General features: G+C 43.7%; 1 protein-coding gene across 3 annotated transcripts in view; it reads left to right on the top strand.

Moving 5' to 3' along the window:
* WDR83 (WD repeat domain 83) overlaps positions 1 to 25,314 on the top strand; it is a 188,316-nt gene that overhangs the window by 86,029 nt on the left and 76,973 nt on the right. For all 3 annotated transcript variants that reach the window (XM_069231831.1, XM_069231832.1, XM_069231830.1), the window contains one exon: positions 16,887 to 16,935. In XM_069231831.1, coding sequence (XP_069087932.1) covers positions 16,887 to 16,935 — 49 coding nt within the window. The remainder of the gene's footprint in view (positions 1 to 16,886; positions 16,936 to 25,314) is intronic.

A 25,314-nucleotide genomic window follows, 5' to 3' on the forward strand; every position in this document is an offset into this window, starting at 1 on the left:
ACTGGAACTGAGACATTTTAGTGGCTCTGGATGTGCCAGGAGATAATTATTTATCCGAGTGCTTTTTTAAATGTTCCTGTCAGAGATAATTTTCTGGAGTAGTAAATCTGTTAAGGCGTGAAAATCATTTGTTCATAATTAGTCTTTTCAACCTCATGCTCTTTTTTGGTTTCTGCTGTACAGGTTTTCCGCCATATCAGTTCAAATTGACAGAGTTTTGACTTAGCCTTTATTAAATCTGAGAAGTAACAGGAAGCAGGTTTTCTGCATTTGGTGCCCACTTGTTTAATTAAATGGGCATGGAATTCCAATGCTTCCCATTACCAGGTTTCAAAAATATTATGGTCTTCTTCCATTGGCTGAGAAGGTACTTTAGTGAAATGATTGGAGGTAGTCATGATGTCATCCAACTTAACTAACTTCCGTTGGCAGATAGTTATGTGCTCTTCACCTTGCCTTGGTCTGGTAGAAGAAAGTTGTACCGTACTTTGAATAATGAAGCGATCTGACTATAGATCCAGAAAATTAACAATATCAGGTTAGTGGTCCAATTCTGATGTAAGGTGTAACTTTTCACATGGGTAGCGACCTGTATTGCATCAAATTTAAGAAAGATATGTAATAGTGAAATCCAGCAAGTTTTGCGTCTACCCAATAATTAAAGTTGCCTTTAAAAAGTAATTGAGAGTGGGACGATATAATGGAGCTTACGAGCTCAAAGTATTTAAGTGGGGAAGGAGCTCATTTATACAGGGAGGGGGTAGCTGAGTAACATGGAAATGGTGAAAGTATTAAGAACCAGTGTAATATGTAAATTATCAGTATCCTTAAGAGAGGTCACTGACTGAGAGGCTTCATATTCATTTAATTTGGGTAGGGTGTGGGAAGGACATAGATGCTATGGGTGATGAAGATGGTCTACTTGGCTAAAATTGTGGTGTTAACACGCTGTTTATATGTATGGCAGGTCTTGGTTTCTCCTACCTGTTCGTGGCTGATTAAAGAACTGTACCAACTCTCGGTTTCACTGGTCTGGGCTTACCAGAGAAAAAGAGAGAAATATAATAAAGCTGCCCTGTTAGTAAGGTGTAAGGGATTGATTTACCAAACGTTGAGCTATACTACATAATATTCCCGCTTCAGCACGTGGTGCGGGTTATATTTAAAACAATATTAAGTAAGGCTCCTGTTTTCAAAAGATATGTTATTGAGGAATAGCAGGCCATTCAAGAACATTGCACAGGATATGACAAAAGGGGTACATGAGGGACATGATACAGTGATGGGCCTTTACCAAAATGACTGGTTTCTTGAATTTACTGAGGTACAAGATTCTTTTGGTTTTGTTAATACACTTTCTGCAAACCGCATGGCTGGCTCCAACTGTTAAGAGGTATGGAAGGTGCTTCCTAAAGCATAGGCACCCCCACAAACAGTGGTAATGAAGGTAAACCTGAAGGCTGGACGGTCAGTAGCAAACCTTTATAGGGCTCTGAAACAGGATAAGGGTGGGGTGGTGATAGCGGTTTCAGCCAGACAGTTTGAGAGTCCACTAATGGGCACAATATGGGCCAAGGTTTGTGCATATGACAAAAAGGTTTCAAGTAATGCCAAATTTCAGACTAGTCTGCACAGAACACTGATACTTCCTTGAACCTTAGTAGGATGTACTCAGAACAATCATCTGCTTATCTGGGATACAGGTGGCCTAGAGTAGACGTCCTGCACATGGCATAGGGGATGTGCATGCATACAGATCTTTGGTCAGTAAAGAGCCTGCAGTTGATCACCAGGGGGTTACCTACACGGTCAATGAAACAATGTTTATTGGGATTGGTCCCTGAAAGAATGAGGGGTAAAATTAAGTATATGTTTGCTGCAATGGAGACATTCATAGTTAAAAAGTGCATAGCCATATACTAGTTTAAGCTGGAGGAACCAAGATGAACACAAGATTAGATAGAATAGGCTTCATCCTACGAGGAACATATGAAGTTAGCTTGGACGGGTCAAACATAAACGGAAGACTTAGCTGAATACATGCCAATGATTCAGGAGTTACTGGAGTCCAAAACACTAGACCTCCACGTAGACACCCAAGGATATTACGATTTGCATTTTGCAAACAGTTGTGAAATCTGCACAAAGTCCTGCAGTTTTTATAAAAGTACCCACAAAAATGACAAACTGCTTTTTTTTTTTTTTTTTTTAAGCAGTCTCCTTTTAGCTCTATGCTGCAGCTGGGCCAGTAAAAGAAGAGTGAGCAACAAGCCATCTGGATTAGAGGTGTTAAGGTCCTCTGTCTGCATGTTAACCGCTTTCAAATAAACAGGCCTTCCTCCATTGGGATGCAGAACAATTTTCTATACCTTGTGGCTCTGGTGAGTCCTAAAACCGATTTCACCCCTGGTTGTATGGACCATTGGTTGTTAGCCTCCCCGGGGCAGTCGCCGTGGATAAGTTCAGCATAGGACCATGTTTCCATAGGATTTTTGTTTTTTAATTTGCTAATAACTTTGGCGTCGTTTAACATCTTTCCAAAACAAAATTCTGATCAACGAGAGAGACAAACAGACTCACGGGGGGTTTGGGGAGAGATCCCAAAACACATTTTCCCTAAGCAATTTTCTTCTTTTTTTATTGATGCTTTTTACATGCATAAATGCCACGTAAGTTAACATTAATAACAGTGACCCCATTAATAGGTGATTGACCGCTACCAACAAAGTTAAGTACAGACCAAATATCCTTACTGCTGGACTAATCATGCTCTCAAAAGCTATGAGCAATGGTCAGCCACTCCCTATTCAGACCCCAAATACATCCCACAAAAAATCTAGGTGCAAACGTCTGATTATGCAGAGGTGATCCAGGTTGACATTGCACCCAGTCTGAGAGAGGCCTCCAGATCGTATTTCCTTTATACCAGGCCTTCTCTCCACTGTGCTCATGCCACCTCCAAGTTGTATATTAAAAGGAGTCTCCCTAGTCATTGATGAAAAGTTGGGAGTTGTGGATCCAACCAAACAGCTGCAATACAAATGCGTAATACTGTCATAGCAATAAATATTTAAGGCTCCCCACTGGATGCACTGGTTGACTCCGTGACCCCCCCCGCCCCCCCCAAAAAAAAGAATAATCTGAGGAGTCAATACTAGAGCTGAGTGTGACACGTACCCCAGAAATTTGGAGACCTTAGTTTTTTGCAAATCTAGTTTCCTTCAAGATGCAAACATATATGTACCAAATTAGCTTCACTAGCTAGACAGTGCAGACAACATATTCCCTCAGAACCTCCCCACTTGACAATAAATTCAGGGGTAAAATAAAGATTAAAGATTGTTTTATAGTGCTCTGCCTGAAATTCCGAGGAGCACAATATTGTGTGTCGAAGATCTAGTGAATCAATAAAAGTAAGATTCCCCCAATGCCCAGTCTCTGCTGCCACTTAGCATTACGTTTCTCCAGGTAGTCAGGCATGTAAGAATTAAGAATTCGATAAAGCTGGCTGACCGAACCGTTCACAGGGCGCTGCAGCTGATCCATAAGCTGAGACTTTGGAAAACCAGTAGCCCCACCAGTTGTTTTTACTTCAGTCACAAATGTGAAGATACTTATAATATGCACAGCAGGGATTTTTTCATCTTTCACAAAGATCCTCAAATGTCACCATACTATTTCCTTCATAAAAATCCCATAACGTAAGCAATCCCTGCCTCCACCACCATGTCAAACAAATATCATGAAAAATATTGGGCAGGACCGGATTCCTGTGAACTGGGGTATAACAATTATATCTCCCTCATCCAGTTTTTTCCTTCAGGCATCTGGGTGTCAATTTGGAGGTTCACCATAAGCTGTGTCTTATTCTCATTCAACAAACAGCCTGAAAACTCCCCAATCCTAGCAGCTTCCAGCTTTGTTGCCCGCAGAGCTAAGTCCGGATTGGTAGTGATAACTGCCACATCATCAGCATGTGCTAATAATTTAGTGCTCCACCCATATCGCTGTCCTGGGAGTATTCCTGGACTGGCCTCTAACTTACGAATAAAGGGGTAGATATATAGAGCGAAAAGCAAAGGAGAGCACGGATGCCCCAGTCGCATTCCCCTTTCCATCTCTATGGGTTCAGACTGCCCTCCCATAAGCTGCAGTTGGGCCATAGACTTAAAATACATAGCTTGGACTGCCTTGATGAAACTCATCTCTAAACTGCACAAATGCATGACCTTCTGCAGATACTGCCAATTGACCCTGTCAAACACCTTTTCTGCGTCCAACAGGGCCATAGCCATGGGCTCATAAGCAATCTCCTTTGCAACTTAGTGTTATGGCCCAGCGGATATGATCCGTATTATCGCTACTGGGAATAAAGCTACGTTGGTTAACTGACATTAATTTGGCAGCAATACGACTTAGCCTGGTGGCGAAAATCTTAGAGTAAATCTTTGAGTCACTATTTAATAAAGTAATAGGCCAATACGATCCCGGGTCAGTAGATGTCTTCCCTTTTTTGAGAAAAATCACAATGTTGGTGTTTGACCAGGATTCCGGAAGCTGTAGACCATGCTGAATTTGCACAAACAGTTCTAGCATGACCAACCCTATCTGCGAACTGAAAGTCATAAAATTCCAATGCTGTTTAGTCTTCCCTGCCATCTTTCCTGAGGACAATTCAAAAAGGGCAGCCATTAGCTCTTCAGCTGTGAAGTTAGTCTCCAGAGAATCCCACTTCGCTTGTGTGTTTACAGTCATGGCCACACTATCCAAAAAGTCCTCCATAATCTGTTTCACCTCCTCCCCCTCTCCCCCATGAAGCTTGGGCTTGATGGAGTTCTTCATTATATTCCCCTAAAAACGTATCTTATACCTTCAGGGCCAGCCACTAGGTCTGCATTTGATTCTCTAACTTTGCTAACATATTCTGCAGCAACCTTATGGCACGTGCAAGTGGCTAAATGATGTCCTTCCTGTTCGCTATACTCATAGCATTCTTGGCACATTGATCAAACATTTTCGGCTGTTTTTTCCACCGTTCTAGCATTAATCTAGCCAAAGCAACTTGTTGCTGTGCTGTGACAGGGTCTGCACCTTCCTTAATGGCTGATCAGAAAAGCTTTTGCTTTACTCAAGTAGCGCTTCAAGACTATCTGATTTTAGCTTCTGTTGAGCAAAACTAAACCTTAGTCTACCCCCGCACCCTTGCCTTGAAGGCATACCAGACCATCTCCAGAGGAGTACTCCCTATGTTTAGTTTAAAAATGTCTGGGATCCGTACACTCATTCTGTGAATATAAGCAGGGTCAGATAAAAATCCTCTCTCAAATGACAAGGACCACCCCTTTTTAATGAGTCCATCCACAGATAATTCTGTCACCGGGGGTTGTGATCTGACATAACCCAAGGAAATATCTCTATCTGAGCACCAGCCATTAGCTCCAGCAACATAAAAAAGTAGTCTAGCTGAGCCAAAGAGTGGTACGGTGCGGAATAATATGTAAATTCAAGATCAGGTGCCTTGAGCGCAGGCCAAACATCCACAAGACCAATTCCTTTTTGGAGGTTACAGAGGGCTCTAGAGACACACGTTTTCCAGCCACTAGCAAGACCGGTTACATCCCCCAGAAAGGCCCAGGGCCCATTAAAATTAACATCCCCACAGATGACCTATGGAGCGGGCCAGTCTGCGAGTTCTAACATAAAGTCTATGACTTCGGGGATCATCAAGGACAGTGCGTACATAGAGAAGACCTCTCTGCCATACTTGCATTCTGCAATGGCCTATCTTCCGAATTTGTCAGCAGAACAGCGTTTAAATTCACACACCCTACCTCGGGCTAAGATAGTGACCCACCCCCAGGTTTTAGTACCCTGAGTTGTTTGTGATTAACAACAAACCCAGTGTTTCTAACAAATTATTACTATTTTGATGTACATGAGTTTCCTGAAGACTACAAAGATCTGCGTGCAAGACTCGAAGAACTTCTGTCACCTTCCTCTTTGCCCCATCATTCAGACCACATATATTTAAAGAGACTATCCGTATTTTAGCCATGAAGCTGATAAGTCCTTCTAATTAATCCAAACCACATATTACTGACCCAGAGAAAAATGTCCTTCCAATAAGAGCCCATCTGCTTGTTTTGACTATTCCAGGCCCTTTCCATGTACTTCACTACACCAATCCAAACCGCCTTTAATGCAGCCGCTTCCTCAGCCTCCACACCTCACACCACTCCCCTTGGTGGTCCAGCTTCATCCTCCACCTCTTTGAAATCCCCCCAGTGCCCACCCACTCCATAACTTCCCCTAACCCATGCAATTCCCCAACCCATCCTCCCCTCCCCCCCCCCCCCCCCTCCCCCCCATCAACCCCTGCCACATGAGGCAATCTGGCTAGCTGTGGCCTGGGTGATGGCTCCCTATGTACATTTCTGCTGGCTCCCCACCGTGCCCCTCTGCCCCTCATACAAAACTTCATCTAGCCAAATCTGATTGAGACAAGAAAAAGGGGGTGGGGTTGATCCCACGGACTATGTCAGCTGAGAGGGTTACACTTGCTGAGTAGGGGCCAGGCTATCCAAATATTCTTTAGCCAAAATTTCGGAAGTGAAGGTTCTGATTCTGCCTTTGAAGCTGGTCTTGAGACGGACAGGAGCAAACAGAAATGCTTCCACCTCAGCATCTTAATGGCTTAACCAGCTGCCCCATGCAATTTTATATAGGAAAATTAAACCCTGCTACAACTAAAATGGCTGAACAGATTTACACCAAATTTGACAGCAAGCTAGAGCTTGGTCCGGAAAGTGTGCTGTTGTGATTTGGCGTAAATCCATTCAGTAGTTTTTGAGAAATTAAGTTGCAAGGTGTATAGATAAATGGCGCTGCAGGGATCTGCTCCTCTCTCCCCGAGCCCAGGGGCCCCAGGAACCCCCTCTCCTGGGGCAAGTTTTTTTTTTTTTTGGTGGGGAGGGGGGGGGGGGAGGGAAGGGGCATGCATGGGCCTACCCTCATCCAAGAATAGCCATGCATGCCCCCACCCCCAAGATTAGCTCCAGTGGCCCAATCTGCCAAATCTCAATTGCAGAATGCCAGGGACCCCATACCCAGGACACTGTGGGCCCCTACACGAGAGTCTGTGGGCTGGGAATAGAAATATTGTTCCGGACATGCTCTTCCAGGACGGGAACACAAATTTGCTTCTGCCTGGGTGGGAGCACATTAAAAACCTGCTCCTGCCCGGGCAGGAGCAGAGTAATGAAGATGTCTTAAGTCAGCCTGCAGTATTGTGCTGGCTGTGGAGTTGGCTGGGGCCATGGGGCTTCTTCTCAGGCCCCCAATGAGAAATACATTGTGGGTTCTCTGGGTTTGCACCAGGACACCCACCAATAATATATGTGGCCAGCTCCTGCAAGGGGAGCCAGCAGGAGCCACTGAGGCCCTTGGGCTCCTAATGAATAATATGTTCTGAGTGCCTCAGGTGAGCACCAAAACACCCAACGAGTCCCTTCGGTTTCCACAACCCCAGAACCTATGGAAGGCCCTTTGGTAAATTGGTCTGAGATATTTGCATGCGCTTTTCCATCGCTGCCACCAGTTCTGTTAGTGGTGAGAAAAATGAGACAAGCACTCAGGACTGTGATCTTGGTTGCACCAACATGAGACAGACAAGTTTTTATTTATTTAACAGATTTAAATAGGGCAGGGCACCATGAGGTATAGTTGCACTGTACATAATAAAAACAGCAATATAAAGGTCAGGGGAACAAGATACGCAAAAAACGAGAGTAGACATGGGAAAAGATGAGCAGAGAGGCTGGAGGAGGAGACTGGAATCGAAGTATGAAAGAGGAAGGAGCTGGAGAATAAGAGACTGGCATAAAGAGAAAGGAAGGGCGGGAATTAAGGTGCAGGGATCAGAAAGGAAGGGTAAGTTGAAAAGTGTGTGAAAAGAAGTTCAGAGAAGGAGTGGGTGGAAGGGAGAGAAAAGCATAACAAGAATTTGCAATGCAATAGGTCTTGCAGTTACTTGAGTTGGAGCTATTGGCATTGTAAACACATAACTTTACTTTTTTTGCCACATTACTTAGTCAACCCTGCCGCATATTTTGGTGCTTTCTGCCACATAATTCCAGTGGCCCTGCATATAACTAAAGGGCTGGTAGGTCTACTGGATTTTTTTTTTTTAAACAAGGCCTTTAAAACATAAACTATTCCCAGGTGCAAATCATATTTACTTGCCGTTTGATACAGGCGACATTGCCTGCGGGGAAATGACTAAATTGTACTTCAAGAATGTGTGCTTCCTGGATCACAATACCATTACTGCATTCTGGGGAGTCGAACAAAATGTCCATGATTCTTCACACGCTTGAGGAGAGCCACCTCACATGATATTAATGGTCCTCAGTCAGTTTTGAACTGAAATATTAGTTATAAAATATTGACCATTGTACAGCATAATCAACAGTAAGGTCTCCTTGCGGTTAGTTTTATAAGTACATGCGCACTCTGCTCAAGTTTCACAGACCCCAACATGTGTAGTTTATCTAGTTGGGTTTCTGCTATGTATTCGCAGCTTGTATCACATTATAAAAATAAAACCACAAGTCCCAGAATGCAAAGCTGAAACAAACTAAATGAGTGAATCTCGCATTGAGCTAGGGAGCTGGACAACTCTACGAAAACTACTCCAAGGGATGGTTTCCAACTTGTATTACGCTATAAAATTAAAACTACAAGTGCCAGAATGAATGTGTGCTGCCAAGGACGTGTACTAAACAGATCATAATGCATATACTGTAAAGCTATTAAAATAACTCATTATAAGGTAGCACAGAGGGGTAATGTTCTTTCTGGAGAGAGAACGTACTTTTGTCTGGTAGAAGCTTGGACTTATTATAAGGTAGTGCAGAGGGTTAATATGACAGCTGCAAAGAACATCTACTAAGCAAATCAGGGTGCATATAATGTAAAAACCATAGCGCTGATTGAGTTTGAACGCTTAGCACTGTGAGCGCCATGGCAGCCAAGAGAACGTACTTTTGTCTAGTGAAAGCGTAAAGTCATCATAAGGTAGCACACAGGGTTAATATGCTTGCTGCAAAGAATGTGATCAGAATGCATATAATGTAAAAACAAAACTGCTGGTTGAGTTTGAGCTCTGAACACTGGGCGCACCATGGCAGCCACAAAGCGCAGACAAAAGAAAAAGTACTTTGCCCATTCTGAAGTATATTGGCAATCGTGCAATATCTTTGTAACAAGGTCAGTGTCCAAGGTGGGACAAATGTAAAGCATTTACCAAAGTGATTTTTGAAAGGCAAGCCCACAAACAAATGAACGTGATGGGTGTGAGGTGGGCATGGTTAAAAGTCCACAGTACTTACAACAGGTCAAAGCGTTTGCATGCTTGACCTAAAAAATGTACACGCAGTATGAAACACAGAAAGGGTGATGTCAAAGAGGAGGGATATGTTGTAGGAGGGAAGACAAGTTCAAACCAAGAGGCGAGAGCAAGGAAAGAAAGAACTAGGGGAGTAGGTGAAGAGGTGGAAAGGGTGAGGAGTGTATGGGGTAGGAAGGTAGGAGGGTAAAAGGCTGAAGGGAACAGAGGGTGGGCCCAAAGCTGGAGACGAGTGTAGGAGAGGATGGGAGAGGAAGAGTAAGCGGGGAAACGTGTCAGGGCAACATTGACCAGGGGAGGAGGTAGGCCACGAAAAGGGGGTAACTGGGAAAGGGCGAAGATGCAGAGAAAAAGAATGGTGGATGGAAAAGGGAGCAAGGCGTGGGGGACTGCAGAGCGGAGATAAAAGTTAAGAACATCAGCAACCAATTAGATCTCCGTCACTGCATCAGTTCAGTCTGACTAGATGAGTTTTTAGGAGATGGCTAAAGGGTGGGTTTCGTCTGGATGTTTTTTCAGGGAGGAGCATTCCAGAAGTGTGTATGCGCCCGAGAAAGACTAATGCAGTGCATGGGAGGTTCTGTAATTTGGGATTTTCAGAAGATGATTGTTTTTATTTCTGAGGTCTCTCCCTCCGAAAGACAGTTTGAGAAGATTAGCCAGTTAATGGCTGTGGGAGTGAGTGGGGCAGATTCATTGGACTGCCCCACAAGCTTTACATGCCGGCTTAAATTGTATTCTGGCCTCGATGGAAAGTCAGTGTAGCTCACTTAAGATTGAAATCTGCCCACATTACTCCATTGTTAACTTTACGGTGGTAGTAGTGGATTTGATTAACCACACATCCCAGTAGTAAAGGCTATAATAGACTCAAGAACGCTGTTTTGTACAGAAGCAAAATAAACACAATTAGTGGGTGCTACACCAGACGAGCACCTTGTCACCATAAGGATGCAACTATGGTAAAAAGGGAGAAACCCAAAACACTGTCTATTGAGTCTGGAGCGCACTGAGTAACAAAGTGTCAACAAGAATGTGAGCTAATAAAAATATACAAAAAGAGCCTAAGGTCCATAATTTATTTTTTACAATCAATTCCATTTCTTATACTTCGGTTATTGGTGGGTAGTCAGAATTGCAATACAATTAAATATGACACAATTTGTATGTATAACATTATATGAAACATTTAGGGCAATCCTTTGAAACCTCCGACATGAGAAGTTTTAAAACTTAGAGCCCATTAATGATTTGCAAATTGGCCTTAGTGATAATGACGAGATGAGAAACAATAAATGTTTCATTGATACAACTTAATCAAGACTATAACGATATATATGCAGAAGTTAAAATCCAGACATGGTGTCTGAATAAAAGTAGTGAGAGAAACCAGTTGAACAAAATATTAGTTGCTCATTATGGAAAAACCAAAGAATACAGGTACATCGATAACTCTTTCCCACTCTATTTTTATGTCAAAGGTTAATGCTTTGTATTTAATTGTTGACCCATGAGATTAGAGTGCAGGTAGCAGACAAGTCACATGGAGTTTCAGCTAATTTTGGATTCATGTTCCAAAAGAACCTCAATCTGAGCAGGTATTGGGCTCGAGCCGTGGGTTGCCCACCCCGATCACATAACTGCAATTAAGGGAGCAAAGGTATAGGAATTGGCCATCATCAAATAGTTTGAAGCAGGAGCACCAAAACCACAGTGCAGGACTCCTTGTGAGAATGTTATAGACTGAAAACATCGGAACTACACCACATCACATTTTAGTGAGTGTACTGCCCGCCACCCCCCCCCCCCCCCCTCTACAATTTTTAGGCTAAGTATTTTCTATCTTTGTTTTAAAAAAAAAAAAAAAAGAGCAGAGGAGTATGTTCAAAAGTGATTGCCCAAGATTTGTCACAAGGGGAGCCTGGAATAAAAATACCATGCCTTCTAATTCCATAGTTTCCATCTTGCTCATTACACAACAGGGGTATGATAACCAAACTCTGGGACTACTCTCTCCAACAGAATGTGGCTGTTTAAGCCTGCCCTTAAAGTTCACTACCAGCATTATTTGGCCAAGTGGTAAAACGCAGATTAAATGTCAAGTCTCCTAGTGCCATACCTAAATGTTTCCCACTGTAGTAATGTCTAGTGTGTAGTAAAGTGTGGGTGTTAATATCTATTCACCGCAGTGAATTGCACACCTCGTTCGGGGACTCTATCTTTTTTCCCCCGCTAAAGATGAATTTTCATGCAGTTATTCCAAGGAAGGAAGAATTGTGACCCAATAGCAACCCAAAGGGCTAAAAATACAACATTAGCACCCTCCCCCCACCAGGTTACATCCACCATGGCCTGGGAGTTCAGGGTGGATGGTTCCAGTGGGGAGCAGGGTCAAGGCTGATTTGCATATGCGCTGGGTCCAAACGGGAATGGTGTGGCAAGCAAAGTAACAATGGATTAAACCCAGATCTGTGACTGGGGGTATGTTTTTACATTATTCAGCATTCCATCCATCATCCTTTTGTGTTGCATACATCAACCATTTTCCCACCCAGGCCATACAAACCCACAAAATTCTGATCTATTCTCTTCTCCCCGTCCGTCTAAGGATGATATTTCAGCTCAACGCCAATTGATGAAGGTGCCAGTGCTCCCTTTAATGTGCAGTCATTTTAAAAAGGATCGCATCATCTCGGCCCCTGTTCATATTTTCCACAGTGCCCTAGCACCCTTCAAACCGTGAATAGTCTAAAATAAATCAATTCATCCCACAGTATATTCCATATAAATTATAGCCTGAAAGTGATAGTGCATGCTTGCTACTGACATACTATGCACCCCCTACAGATGACATTAGGTGGGCAAGTTCTCCCCCTCCTAAACCAATTTCCTCCATTTGTTCAACTGTGAGGAGTGGTTAACTATGGAATGATTCCCGGCTTCTCGCTTACCGACTTTCCACATTTTTGTCTCCCAATCTACCAACCTGGGAGCGGAGGGAGATTTCCAAAAAGTGGTAATCAAAGAGTGAGCCATAAGCATTGTGTAGCGTTCCAGTCAAGCCCATGAGGGTTTTGTTCATGAACATTCGTGAGCAGGATTCCTTTTAATAGCTATGTTTTGCCAGTTGGGACGCAGCAGGCTGAGAAGGGGGTTCTACTCACCGTTGCCTCCTGTTTCACCTTAGCTTGTTGTCATCTTCGATAAATTATTCTTGGAGAAATTACCTGCTCAATTAAACTTTCTTCACTGGTGACGAGCAGCATAGCGGATCTACGTCTGAGCTGCGTTTCACTGTCCTTCACTGCTAGTGGCTGTGGTCCGATTTCTACATCGAGGCATCCAAGATAGTTTCATCACAACTGCTGCTGGAAGCAGGAGGCAACGTCAACGCATACATTGGTAACATTCTTGCTGTGCGGATGGCGTTTCCCTTATTGCGCCACCCCACTTTGAATTCTGTTTGTGTTGCGCTGACGGGAGGCCACCTTGCTTTGGTCATACACCCAGCCATTATGCTGCTGCATGTTCCACAACTATGACAGCCATTTTGTGGTGCTTTTGTACCACACTGACCGCCACGGCGGTAACAACCACTGGGCTGGAGACACCAGTCTCCAGCCCGGCAGCTGCCACACGGCCGCGCATGGCATTTTGACCCCACCCACTGCCACAGTTTCAGTGGTTTTGGTACCGCCACTGAAACCATTGCAATAAGCACTATCAGTGCATTGGCATCAGTAGCTGCTACTTTTCAGAGAGTGATTGAGGCTGTAGTGTTTGGCATTCCTGGTGTTTCTACTTTTCAGGATGACGTGTTGGCTCATGGAAGGATGAATGTGAACACACTGACAGATTGAATAAGGTGTACTGAAAGCCATGGCAGCAAGAGTTTTGACATTAAGAAAGGAAAAATTTGTGGTTTAAGTTAAGGAGGTAGAGTACTTGGGACATGTGTTCTGCAAGGGAATTTCACATGGACATTTCAAAGCCATTGTGGCTGTGGCCAAACCTGCAGATCTTGATGAACTTCGTGTTTTAATGGGCATGTGTGAATTTTGTGCCAAGTTCATTCAGAAGATTTCACGGTTGCAGAACCTTTGTTACGGTTATTGAAGAGTGCTAAATTTGTGTGGGTGTGTTTCAAAGTAGCTTTTGATGCCATAAAGAAGAAACTTAGTGGTAAAAATAGGGTCTGAGGCGATTTCAGTCTAGTTCCTTCAAACAAATCCCAAACCTTTGCAATGGATAAATCCTCTCATTGTCCTTTTTGTTTCCTCAGTCAAGGCGGGGGAGTGAGACTGGCAATAATGCAGAGGAGTTTCCGCATTATTCTGTGGGATTCTGTATTTTCTAAAAACTGTTATTTAACAACCAAATAAGGTTTCATAGCATTTACCTAACTGTTTTTAGGCTATTTGGCCATTAAAACACTCCATCTCAGATCGGGTGCCCCAACTTCTCTACTCTAGCATAAGTAAGAAAATAGAGTTATCAAAATTAGAGAGACATCAAGAAATGCCTCAGTTGTAAGATAAAAGATGCCATATCGCATTTTTGGAAATCCGGGAGTCCCAAGTATTCCTCCCGCATAAGCAACTTTAAGGCTTGATTATCACCTGCGGTCGTTTCTGGGACCAAAAACAAAAAGATGAACTGGCTTGATCAAATTTTTTAAAATAATGAACCTTTAACTTGCGAGGCGTAGATAAGAATAAAATGAGGAACAGTAGTATTGACATTTTAATCGAGGCAGTGCTGGCAATAGTTGATAAGGGCAGTCTCCATATTTCTAAAAAGTTATTAACCGTTCTCATCAATGGATAAAACTGTTGTTAAACTTCCTCTGGTCCTTCTTGGACCTACTCTGTAATTTTCCTTCAGAGCTGTGAGCAGGGCTTCCGGGGAGAAATTAAGCAGCAAGCACTCCTAGTTGTACACTTGACTCGCCAAAGCATAGTAATCAGAGAAGGTTCACCCCAGGGTGCGATAGAGGGAGAAAGAGCAAGTTGGATACAGCATAAGAGTATTGTTAAACCTGTGTCTATTCTAAAAACTGGTGGCGCCATTTAGAGGGCACTGTGGAGTTAAACCCTCAAAATAACTGAAAGCCCCTCAGTCCACACCATGTACGTGCTTCGCTCTCCCTATGTCCACTTTACAGTGCGCCCAGCCCCCCGCCCCCAGCCCCCACTCTGCTTGCTGGCATAAATGTGGCCCTCGGCCACACCATACTTTTCGGCCCCTTAACCTTCCTTGTTGCCTTGAAACTTTTCCTTCTTAAAGAACTGTATTTCTAGGGTTTGCTGCTCTTGTGCTTGTTGAAAAGACTGAGCACCTTGAAATGCTAGTCTTAGGGCTATATTTCACTGTGTGTATATTGACATTATTGGAATGGTGGTGTTGAAGGACGCGATTGGGTTTGGCTGCATTGTGCCTTTTTCAGTCTTTTGAAGGAACTCATGATCATGCGGGCAGAACGAATGGATGCCATCAAACAGCAAATCTAATAGGTATTGCTGTACTTTAGGCTGAAATCCATAAATGTGTATCCAAGTCTGGTGATGTTAAGTGCAGCTCTTCATTTTGCAGAATGTCCTATCCGCAGCAGCCACAGAGCACCGAGTGCCTGTGTTGAAAAGGATTTTACCTTCAGCTCGATTTCTTCTCCCGTCTGGTGATATTATATTTTTTTTTTTACGGGGTTTGGGGTTGGAGTGGTGTTGATGGAGAACGTCTCCGACCCACTTACGATCACAATGAAGAAAACAGTCATTACCATCGTGATTGTAAGTGGGTTGTACAGTGCAAAAGTCCTGAAACAAAACGAAGCAGGGGACAAACCCAGTTAGGCAGTATGCAAGTGACATCATGGTGCGTGACATCACAGCGCTTAACATCACGGCGCGTGACATCATGGTATCACAGGAAGTGGCATCTCAGCCATGACTTCACAGGAAGTGACATCAGATCTTAAGAACTCACACATCTGTTTAGCAGGTCTGCCATGAGTACGTTTTGAGTGTAATACAATATTCATCAAATGAGATTATGTGCACCCGAGACGCATAATCTGGGCATCAACTTGCACATTTATTTTCTAAAACCCTGCCACAAAGAAATTGACACGAAGGAGATGTTGCAGTAAATCTGTTCTGCTTAGTTAGTTTCAAAGTTTGCATTTTAAAATATCTTATGGGGTTAAGATACCTGCTGCGCAGATCTTTGCATGCCCGGTAAGATCGTCTGTGATGTAAAGTGCTCTGAAACACTGAATTTTGAGAAGTAGTGCTATAAAAGAAATAAGGCAAAAAATCAGCATTTGAATGGTTATTTGTGTAAATACTGGGAGAGACCAACGCATCTGACATTCTTACTGTGCATGTGTATGTCTTGTATACAGGGACTGAACAAAGTCAAAAGCATGCCTCTCAACTACATGTGAAGTGATAAGCTGTGTTCCTTGTTTCCTCTTTATTGGATTTAGGTGTGAGGCTCCTGATAGCTCCCACCTAGGATACTCCAATAAATGGAGGCCTGATGATCCCTTAACCTTGGCTTTTGTTATGGGCCCAGCTGGAATCTGATAAGCCTCCTGCCTTCCTAAAGGTTGTGGCGAAAGCAGACAACATGTAGGCGCTGCTGAATGTGTCCTGGTGTCTAAAAAATTACACTGGGACAAATTTTGCGTATTTTTGTGGGGCCCAACCTCTTGGCAGCGTAAACTGCATCCATCCTGTGAAACAAGTGGGTAGACCCCATCTACTCGCGTTGAATCGTGCCCTGGGGTTGGAGACTCTTCTCGATCACTGCCAAAATAATAATTGCCAGACATGTTAAGAAATTGGTGCTGAAGGTAAAATAATTTTCATCACGGGCATTGTGATATACATGAAGGCACAGATTACATACCCGATGCTGGTCGCATTGTGACAACTTTGACATTGAAGGTGCAATCTAAATGGTTTATTTCCATCCCCAAGCCCCACCTAAAAAATAAATCATTCTCGAATGACCTAGAAAGTGAGTATAGTCTTCAGTCAGCGACGTTTATTTTTGTGCTGATCCAATGTGTCTATAATTACTTTTGTAGTCCGATCTGAGTCCGACGTGTGGTTTAGCTTTTGATGTTCTCCAGCTTCATCTCCTTTCTAATGCCACACAGTAACCTTTATTCTGGCGCAGCTCAACTTTGAACACTGAGCACTACACTTTATCGCTGACCCGATGCACAAAAATGATCTAAGGTGGATGGAGTCCGTGTATTGATGTATTGTGAGTTTCGGCTTCGTGAGCAAGAGATCCTTAAGCCAGAAGCACCAAGTTACGTTTTAAAGGGAGCAAGTAGCAACATTTCTTAAACGAACACTAGATGGCAGGATTGTGTAGAGAATGTGATGTACAACAGCACAGGCAGCAAACATTGTGAGGACAGAGAGGGGACAAGATAATACTAAAACACTGTTTTCTCTCCTAACAGAAGGTGAACTGTGTGCAGTTTAACGAGGAGGCAACGGTGATACTGTCAGGTAATGAACCCCACAGCCTTATCCCGCATGTCTCTAAAAGCATTCTTTAGCGCACAGGTACACCCTGGTGAACTTATCTTTTCGGTGTATGTATTATCTTTTTGGGGTAGGTTGAAAGTGTGTGTGTGTGTGTGTGTGTGTGTGTGTGTATATATATATTTATATATATATATATATATATATATATATATATATATATGTGTGTGTGTATATATATATATATATGTATGTGTTATATTTGTGTGTGCCATGCACAGTTCTCATTAATAATTTTATTGAATGTTACTTGATAATATCAATGATGTTGTAGAAGATGTCATGAGTGATGTAATATCTGGGGTAATCAGCAGTGCATGTCGCGGGCTGGAGTTAGTTACCTTAGCGCATGCGTTATTGTTTCTTTAAATAACTCTAACTATAAAAGCTGAATTTCTCCTTTTTTTTTTTTTTTGGCCTGTAAAATCTGAATCTAACTAATATCCCTGTAACCTTGCGGGGGTTGGACTCAGGGCCTGGCATTGTGCTGCCACCACTTAAGCTTGCTGCTCCTGCCCCTTCCCCATCCTCCTTGCCATCTATTGGTCAAGTCCATGCCCTAACTACCTCATTACAGCCCTGGTCATCTGTTATTCATCCACTCCCCTTCCCGCCTGCCCTGAACAGTTACTTTGCTGCCCCATTCACCTTCTCCCTACCCTGTGTTGTCCAAGTCCATGCACCAGCCCCCTCCCTCCTGCCCTGCATGGTCTGATGGGCTGCCACTGCCCTCCATTAAGCTTGATATCCCTGCCCACTCCACAGGCCCTCCATTGCCCAATTCTATGCCCCATCATGGCTCTCCTGCTTAGCTTCTTTTCTTAGTCTGCTACCCTATCCTCCTTCCCCTGCCCTCTGATGTCTATGTGCATGGCCCTACTCCCTCCTTTTTGCTCACCATGTTCCATGGACCTGTCACTGCCCCTCCTATCTATTCTGAGAGTTATATTGAGTTACCACTGCCCCTCCCACCTGCCTAGCATGGTCAGATGGCTGTGGCCTGTCCCTACCACCTCCACCCTGCCTGTCCGAGTTCCTTGCCCCATCCCCTCCCTCCCATCCTTCATGGTCCAGTTTGCTGTCACTCGCTTCTGCCCTTCATTGTCTGATGTGGTGCAACTGCTTCTCCTGCCTGCCCTGTGTAGTCTGTTATGAAGCCCCTTTCTCTGCCCTTTCTTGTCTGTGTCCAGCCCCTACCCCTCTCTTCTGTCCTCAAGGGTCCTTTACGCATGACTCTGCCTCCTCCCTCTTGCACACCATGGCCATTGAGCTGCCATTAACCCTTCTGCTTTCCATACATGGTCTTCTGCGTTGCACAGCCCCTCCTTGGTCAGCTTGCTGCTCCTGCCCTGCCCCCTTGGCCCATGCCATCATTTCTCCATGTACAGGCCCCTATTCCTTCCCTCCTGCTTTGTGTGGTCCATGTTGTGCCCCTGCACCCTGCCGTTTATGGTCCATTATGCTGCAACTGTCTCTCCTATCTGTCCAATATGGTCAACTTGCTGCCCTTGCCTCTTTCCCCCTCTGCTCTCTGTTGTCCATGTGCATGGCCCTGTCCCCTCCATATTGCTTTCCATGGTCCATTGCCCTGCACGGCCATCCCTCTTGCCCCATCTGGTGTATTTTGCTGCTGCAACCCATGACCCTGCTGTATAAGGTCAGTTTGGTGCCCCTGACCATCTTCCTCCTGCCCTATATTATACAAGTCCATGTTATTACCCCATTCCTCCTGCCTTCCGTGATCCAGTGTACCATTCTTGCCAACATTTTGAACTTGGTAAGAGGGAGATTTTAACAAAAAAAAACTGAGGAATTGATTTTCCTCATTGACTTATATTGAAAAAGAGGATATTTTAGGCAGGAGGCCTAAAATAAAGCCTTTTTTGGGGCTTAAAACTTTGGGAGTCTCCTCCCTGAATAGTCTGTTGGCATTTATGGTTGTACTCCCATTGTCTCTTCCTTCTGCCCTCAATGGTCTTTTATATTGCCACAGCCTTTCGTGCCTGTCCTGCATGATTGGTTCGTTGGCCCCGCCCCCTTTACCCTGCCCTCCATAGCTAGTTGTGCTGCACTGCCCCTTCATCCTGTCGAGCGAGGTCAACTTGCTGCCTCTGCAACCTCCCCTAAATTATCCATGTCTGTGCCCTTCACCTTTGCCTTCCCACAGTATTCTAACGTACAACTATATTGCCAACATTCTATATTTGTTAAAGTGTGGCACGCCTGACGTCATCTTGCTGTAATCAAAATTGTAATGATTAAAGCATTTCTTTTAGAAATTATAAAAATGAGAGAGTCTTATTACCATGGAAATTATGGATAGTGCTATAAAAAACTAAAATTAGGACATGTTTTCTGAGTTCTCAAATAGCGACAAAGCACTTTAAAATTATTTGCTATCTTTGTGTTTTTATCCAGTTGGTCAAGCTGCACTTTATAAAACTGCAAAAAAAAAAAAAAAAAATTAAGTGGTTTACACACTTCTGTCATTGCGCTATACTTAGGCTACATTTGGATGATATTTGTGCTACATTTGGGCTCTTTTTCCCCCTTTGGTGGCCACCTTGGGAGACCTGTTTGTTATGAAGCTCCCTAATCTCCTCATTTACTGCAGTATCCTCAGTAGAAAATGCTTTCAGTTTTCAACTTTGATTCCATCAAGATAGCATTCAGATGTGTCACACTTTTGGCATAAATTCAGAATGTTAGCACTCTAGTTGCTCATTAGAACACTATAGTAAAACTGCTGACCTCCAGGAAGTTAACTGGCAGTCTGCTGCTGGTGTTGAAAGTGCATGCTTCAGTCAATCAATCATTGTATTTATAAAGCGCTTTACTTACCCGCGAGGCGCTGAGGGGGGGGGTTGCTGCTATTGCACAAAGAACCAGGTCTTGAGGCGTCTTCTGAAGGTGAGCAGGTCTTGGGTTTGACGTAGGCTGGTCGGGAGGGTGTTCCAGGTCTTGGCAGCGAGGTAGGAGAAGGATCTGCCACTGGAGGTCTTACGTTGGATGCAGGGAACGATGGGGAGGGCGAGGTTTGCAGAGCTGTCGGTTGGGGTGTAGAAGCTGAGTCTGTTGTTCAGGTAGGCTGTTCCGGCGTTGTGGAGTGCTTTGTGTGCTTAGGTGAGGAGCTTGAAGGTGATCCTCTTGTCGACGGGGAGCCAGTGAAGGTCTCTCAGGTGGGGGTGATGTGGCTGCGGAGGGGCACGTTGAGGATTAGTCGGGCGGAGGAGTTTTGGATGCGTTGTAGGCGTTGCATGTGCTTGGCCGGGATGCCTGCTTAGAGTGCGTTGCCGTAGTCTAGCCTGCTGCTAACGAGGGCCTGTGTCACTGTTCTTCTTGTTTCGGTCGGGATCCACTTGTAGATCCTGCAGAGCATGCGGAGGGTGTTGTAGCAGGAGGAGGAGATAGTGTTGACCTGTTTAGACATGGAAAGGGAGGAGTCGAGGACCAATCCAAGGTTGCGTGTGTGGTTGGTTGGTGTCTGTGTGTCAGGATGTTTTAAGAAAATAGAAGAGGAAGATTTTGACAACTCACTTAAAACATGTCCTTTTTTTTGTTTTTGTTTACATCACTAATCATAATTTCTATGACAATAATTAACCCCCTCATTTTGTTCCTTTCTAAATTAAATGTTTTACATTTTCTCAGTTTGATTCAATCAAGATAGTTTCTGGTGTGCCACAGTTTTGTCATAAGGTAGACTGTTAGTGCTCTATTTGTGCTTTAGAACACTCTGGGAGGCTGCAGTAGAACACAAGGGAATCTACTGACAAGGTACTCCTTTTGAAAGTACGTGTTTTACTGAGAATGTCTGACTTCATTCTCATATGGCTGAGATACTGTGAATTTACAGAACATTTGTTCTCAGTGTAGCTTCTGGAGCACCTTCCATAACCTCTGTGGGGAAAATCATGAGAACAGTTTCCCCGCAACATGATTCATGAAATCCCAGCAGGATGCTTTTTTCACAGGGTAAAATCACCTTAGAACACACCACAATTCCTAAAATTAGTATGATACCATCAACAAATGATTATTACTGTAACTAAAATCTGTTACCCCTCTTTCTCATTTTTGTGACCCTCAAACCCTGCCTTTCGCTACAATGCATTTCAATGGGGTGTTATGTGCATTGGTCCCAAGATGGCTGCCATCACTTCCTGGTTGAAGTACTGACAGCCAATCAGAATTCACAATGAGATCTGTGCTTAGGCTCTGCCCACCTATCTATATTTTTTCCTTCAGTAACTCCCAAACTACTGAACAGATTTACACCAAATAACACAAAGCACGATCTGTGCATCAAGATCTAGCTTCCTGACAAATGTGGTGTAATTCTGTTCAGCGGTTGCTGTAGTCGTGTCTAAAGATCCTCCGGCAAAATGCATTGGGAAAATGCATTTTGAGACCCCCCCCCCTTTTTTTCTGTGCCCCTGCTTGAAAGATCACCCCGAAACTTCCAAGACAGCAGCTGAATCGACTGTCATATTTGTTTTAAAAAATATGTGAAGATTCGTCAAACTGTGCCTAGGTTATTGGTAAAAAAAAAATCCTATGGAAAACTGGGTCCTAACTATAACTACCTAGTGGTGACTGCCAGTAGGAGATAGATAAAACCTAGAGGAGGTCGCCACTAGGTAGTTATAGTGAGGCTCTAGTTTCTCTAGAAAAAAGTGTTTGTTTTGCTAATAACTTTGGCACAGTTTGACGAATCTTCAAGAAAGTTTACAAAAAAAATGACGCTCACTTCAGTTGCTGTCTGAAAAGTTTTGAGGTGATCTGTCAAGCGGGCCTGAGAAAAGGGGGGGGGGGAGGCCCAAAATGCTTTTTCCCCATGCATTTTTCCATAGGGATTTTGAACAGGAATAGGTCCTGAACCATTGGATGGAATTTCTGCCAAATTTGGCAGAAAGGTAACTCTTGGTCCAGAAAGCGCCCTTTTTGTTATTTGATGTAAAGCTATCCATTAGTTTTTGATAAATTAAAGAAAAAACAAACCCTTCTGATCTCAAGCTGATATCTGATTGGCTGCCAACACTTCAACAAAGAAGCGTAGGCAGCCTGCCTGAGACACAGCATTAGCAGAGTCCCAGAAAAAAAAAACAATAAAAAAACTTTAAAAGAGCCAGGGTAGGTACACGCTGACCCCTTAGCTCTGGTGCTGGGGTCTGCAGCCTCTGGGACTGCCACCTCCCCTGGGTAAATATTCAATGAAGTTCGGGGGGGTTTCTTTCTCTCCTTTTTGCTGGTCCGTTTCTGTGGATAAATGTGTATGTTTGTCAGACTACGATGCCTCATCTTGAGGGACCCAGGAATGTAGTTATAAGCCTGGCTGGGGCATGTACTGTCACACTCTATGGCAATTCACATTGATGCAGTTTTGCATGTCAGTGTAAAAAAGAGCTGAAAATGGTGCAGCACAATTGTGATGCAGAAAAAACCTAGTGGCAGGGGTGTAGTTTCAGACTGGATGTGGGGCGTGTTACATCCACCCAGTAAATGTATTTTGTGACAAATAGTTGGTTGCAGGTGCTTTCAGTCGGGTATGGTGAGGTGTCTGACTGATTCCACCTTGAATTTTACAGACACACAAAAACGCACACACTTTCCCTCCCTCTCTCCGTTTGGAAAGACTTAAATGTTGGTTATTTCACTATAATAATGCGCCTTCTCTCACTTAGCACACCTAGCAGTACACATTCCTTTCCCTTTCCACTGCCTCTTAAACCCCTCTTGAGCGCCCTGCTTGTCGTATAATGTATCTTAACATCACATGCCAGACTCCTCCGCTGCTATCTAGTTATCGTCTTTTTTAGCAAGTTAAAGAAAGATGTTTGCACTGCAGCTGACAATGGATATGTTTCCATTTTCCAGAGCCTAAAGTAGTGCAATCCACATTAATAAAGATATTCCACCACAAAATAGCTAAGGTGGCAGTAATGCATGTTTAGCTTTAAAAAAAAAAAAAAATCAAAGTGAGGAATGGGCTGCGCCATCAAGGAAGTAAATTCTTAGGGTATCTGGAGAACCTTGGGATTTTTTGCCATTTCACACCTTGCGGGTCGCAGGTAAATAAAGAATTGGAATATTTCATTTGTGAATATGTCAAGCTCTCCAAACTACAGAAGAGCTCACGATGGCCATGGAATGGGCCCTGTTCACTTTCTTTCATGATTACTGGAACACCTACACTCCTCAACTGGATTTATAGGCGGTGATCCTGGTTCTGGGCCAGTTCGCAGAAGTGACCAGATTCTACCCTGGCACGTGGGCTTGCTAAGCCTACTGAACCTTTATTGGGAGAGCATTAAAGATTGTAGCACAATGGAAGGGTAAACCAGAGGAGAACCAAGACATCAGAAACCCAGCGCAGTAACTCCAGAGCACTGCTGCAAGACTCCTACTTGACTCTCCCACACCAAATCCACATCACACACACCTCAAGAAGCTTTACTGGCTCCCCATTCACATGTGTAGCAAATTAAAAATGTTCACGCACACATACAAAGCCCCATCCAACACAGGGCCAGAATACCGGAGCATCCGCATACACTTGCACCAATCCACCAGACACTTATACTTTGCCTCACTCGCACACATTCCCTGCATCTGCAAAAGCTAAACTGGCTTCCAGTGGTGTTTGCCAAGCAAGCCCAGTGACAACCCAGCAGCTTTGTTGTGACAGTTAATTGTGCATGATGTGAGAAGAGCCATTGAAGGTTCATTTTAGGCGGAGGCAGAAGTCCAGCTGGTCTCTGAGTCCTGATACCATATTTTGACCTCACCATTACCCTTTGGTGCTGCTGAATGTTTTTTGGCTTCACAAGTTTTGAGCTGGTTGTTTTGACTTGTACTATTTTCAGTTTTATGGTTGTTGAAAGGAACGTTATGCTAAAACGTCAAATGCACAACCATGCATTTCAAATGCTGAGGTTAGTAAGTAGGATAAACAAGGAGGCATGGTGGGGGACTTTGCTTAAGTTTTCTACACTTTGATTTAGGTCTAGTAGCATTTGTGCTCGCAGGCTGTTTTGTGTATGAATTACCAAGTGCCGTAGCTCCTCCACACTGCAACTTCCATCTCGGCTTGCCCTCCCCACCTCCGTGCAAAAAAAAAAAAAATGTATGCCAGGTTTCATATCGCCCTTTCTATTCCGCATCCTAGGCTTAGATGCCAGACCTGCATGACTACCTATCCCTCACATCCATGTACATACAGTTCACAAAAGCCATGTCTTTATCAGCAGTCCCTCAACAATCCACCTGCTCTGTCCTCTGTTAATAGTGCATCTGCAGCAATCTACTATACTGTCGTCCTGTACTGCAAAATCATAGTTGCCAGAAGGATTACATGGAGAAAGCAGTAATCTATCACCGTTTCCCATCAACTTGTAGGATATTCTTGTCAAAGCATCACATAGTCCAATGGATCCATGCACAAGGAATCAACTTTTGAGAAACATGGATGCAGATTCTACGGATAACTAACTGAAACAAAAAGCATTTACAATGCAATAGGTCTTGCATTTGTGTGAGTTAGAGCTATTGGCATTGTAAATTCATAAGTGGACTTTTCTTGCCACATAAGTTGGTCAACCCTGCCTCATAATTTTGCACGCCATATAATTCCAGTGGCCATGCATATAACTAAAGCACTTCCATTTACCTTCTTCTATCTGCAGCAAAAAATGAAAATGTTGCGATTTAGCATCCTAATTTAAATCTGCCATGCTAATTCTATTAGAATACCACTGTCAGTTGCTGGCCGGCTAACACAATTCCCCAAAAAGACATAGGACAGCCACAGAGGAGAAATAAACCAGAAGGGTCACCCAAACATATCAAGAGGGTTTAAACAGTCATAGTTTAATAAGGATGTTAAATTGGCATGAATCATCATCCTAATTGTAATTAGGAGAGATTATTAAAACATATACAATTATCATATAAAGCGTTATCAGAAATAAACCTTTTGGCATTAGACTATAATGCTCAAAACAGCCCCTAGAGGGGACCATAACGAAAATATATTTTGTAAGATACATGGTCATGTAATCATATTATCTGAAAAAGACTTCTAGCTGCAGATTCCTTACCTTTGAATTCTCTGGTGTCCGCTCCGAATCTGGAGTCTTTTTGCTGAGCAATACCCTGTGCGTGCCGTCGGGTGGCGTAGTTCAGATCTGCGTGCATCGTCCGCTCCATTGGAGCCGTCTGCGACGTTAAAGGCACCACACCGGCACGCATACATCAGTTCTTTTCCTTTTGTACCGGTTAAGCGCCGGTCCGAGATCGTGCTACCCTTTGCCTTTTCGGAGAATTTTTTGTCTGTGCAAGGAA

The sequence above is a fragment of the Pleurodeles waltl genome, chromosome 4_2, assembly GCF_031143425.1.
Source record: "Pleurodeles waltl isolate 20211129_DDA chromosome 4_2, aPleWal1.hap1.20221129, whole genome shotgun sequence".
NCBI classification, from domain to species: domain Eukaryota; kingdom Metazoa; phylum Chordata; class Amphibia; order Caudata; family Salamandridae; genus Pleurodeles; species Pleurodeles waltl.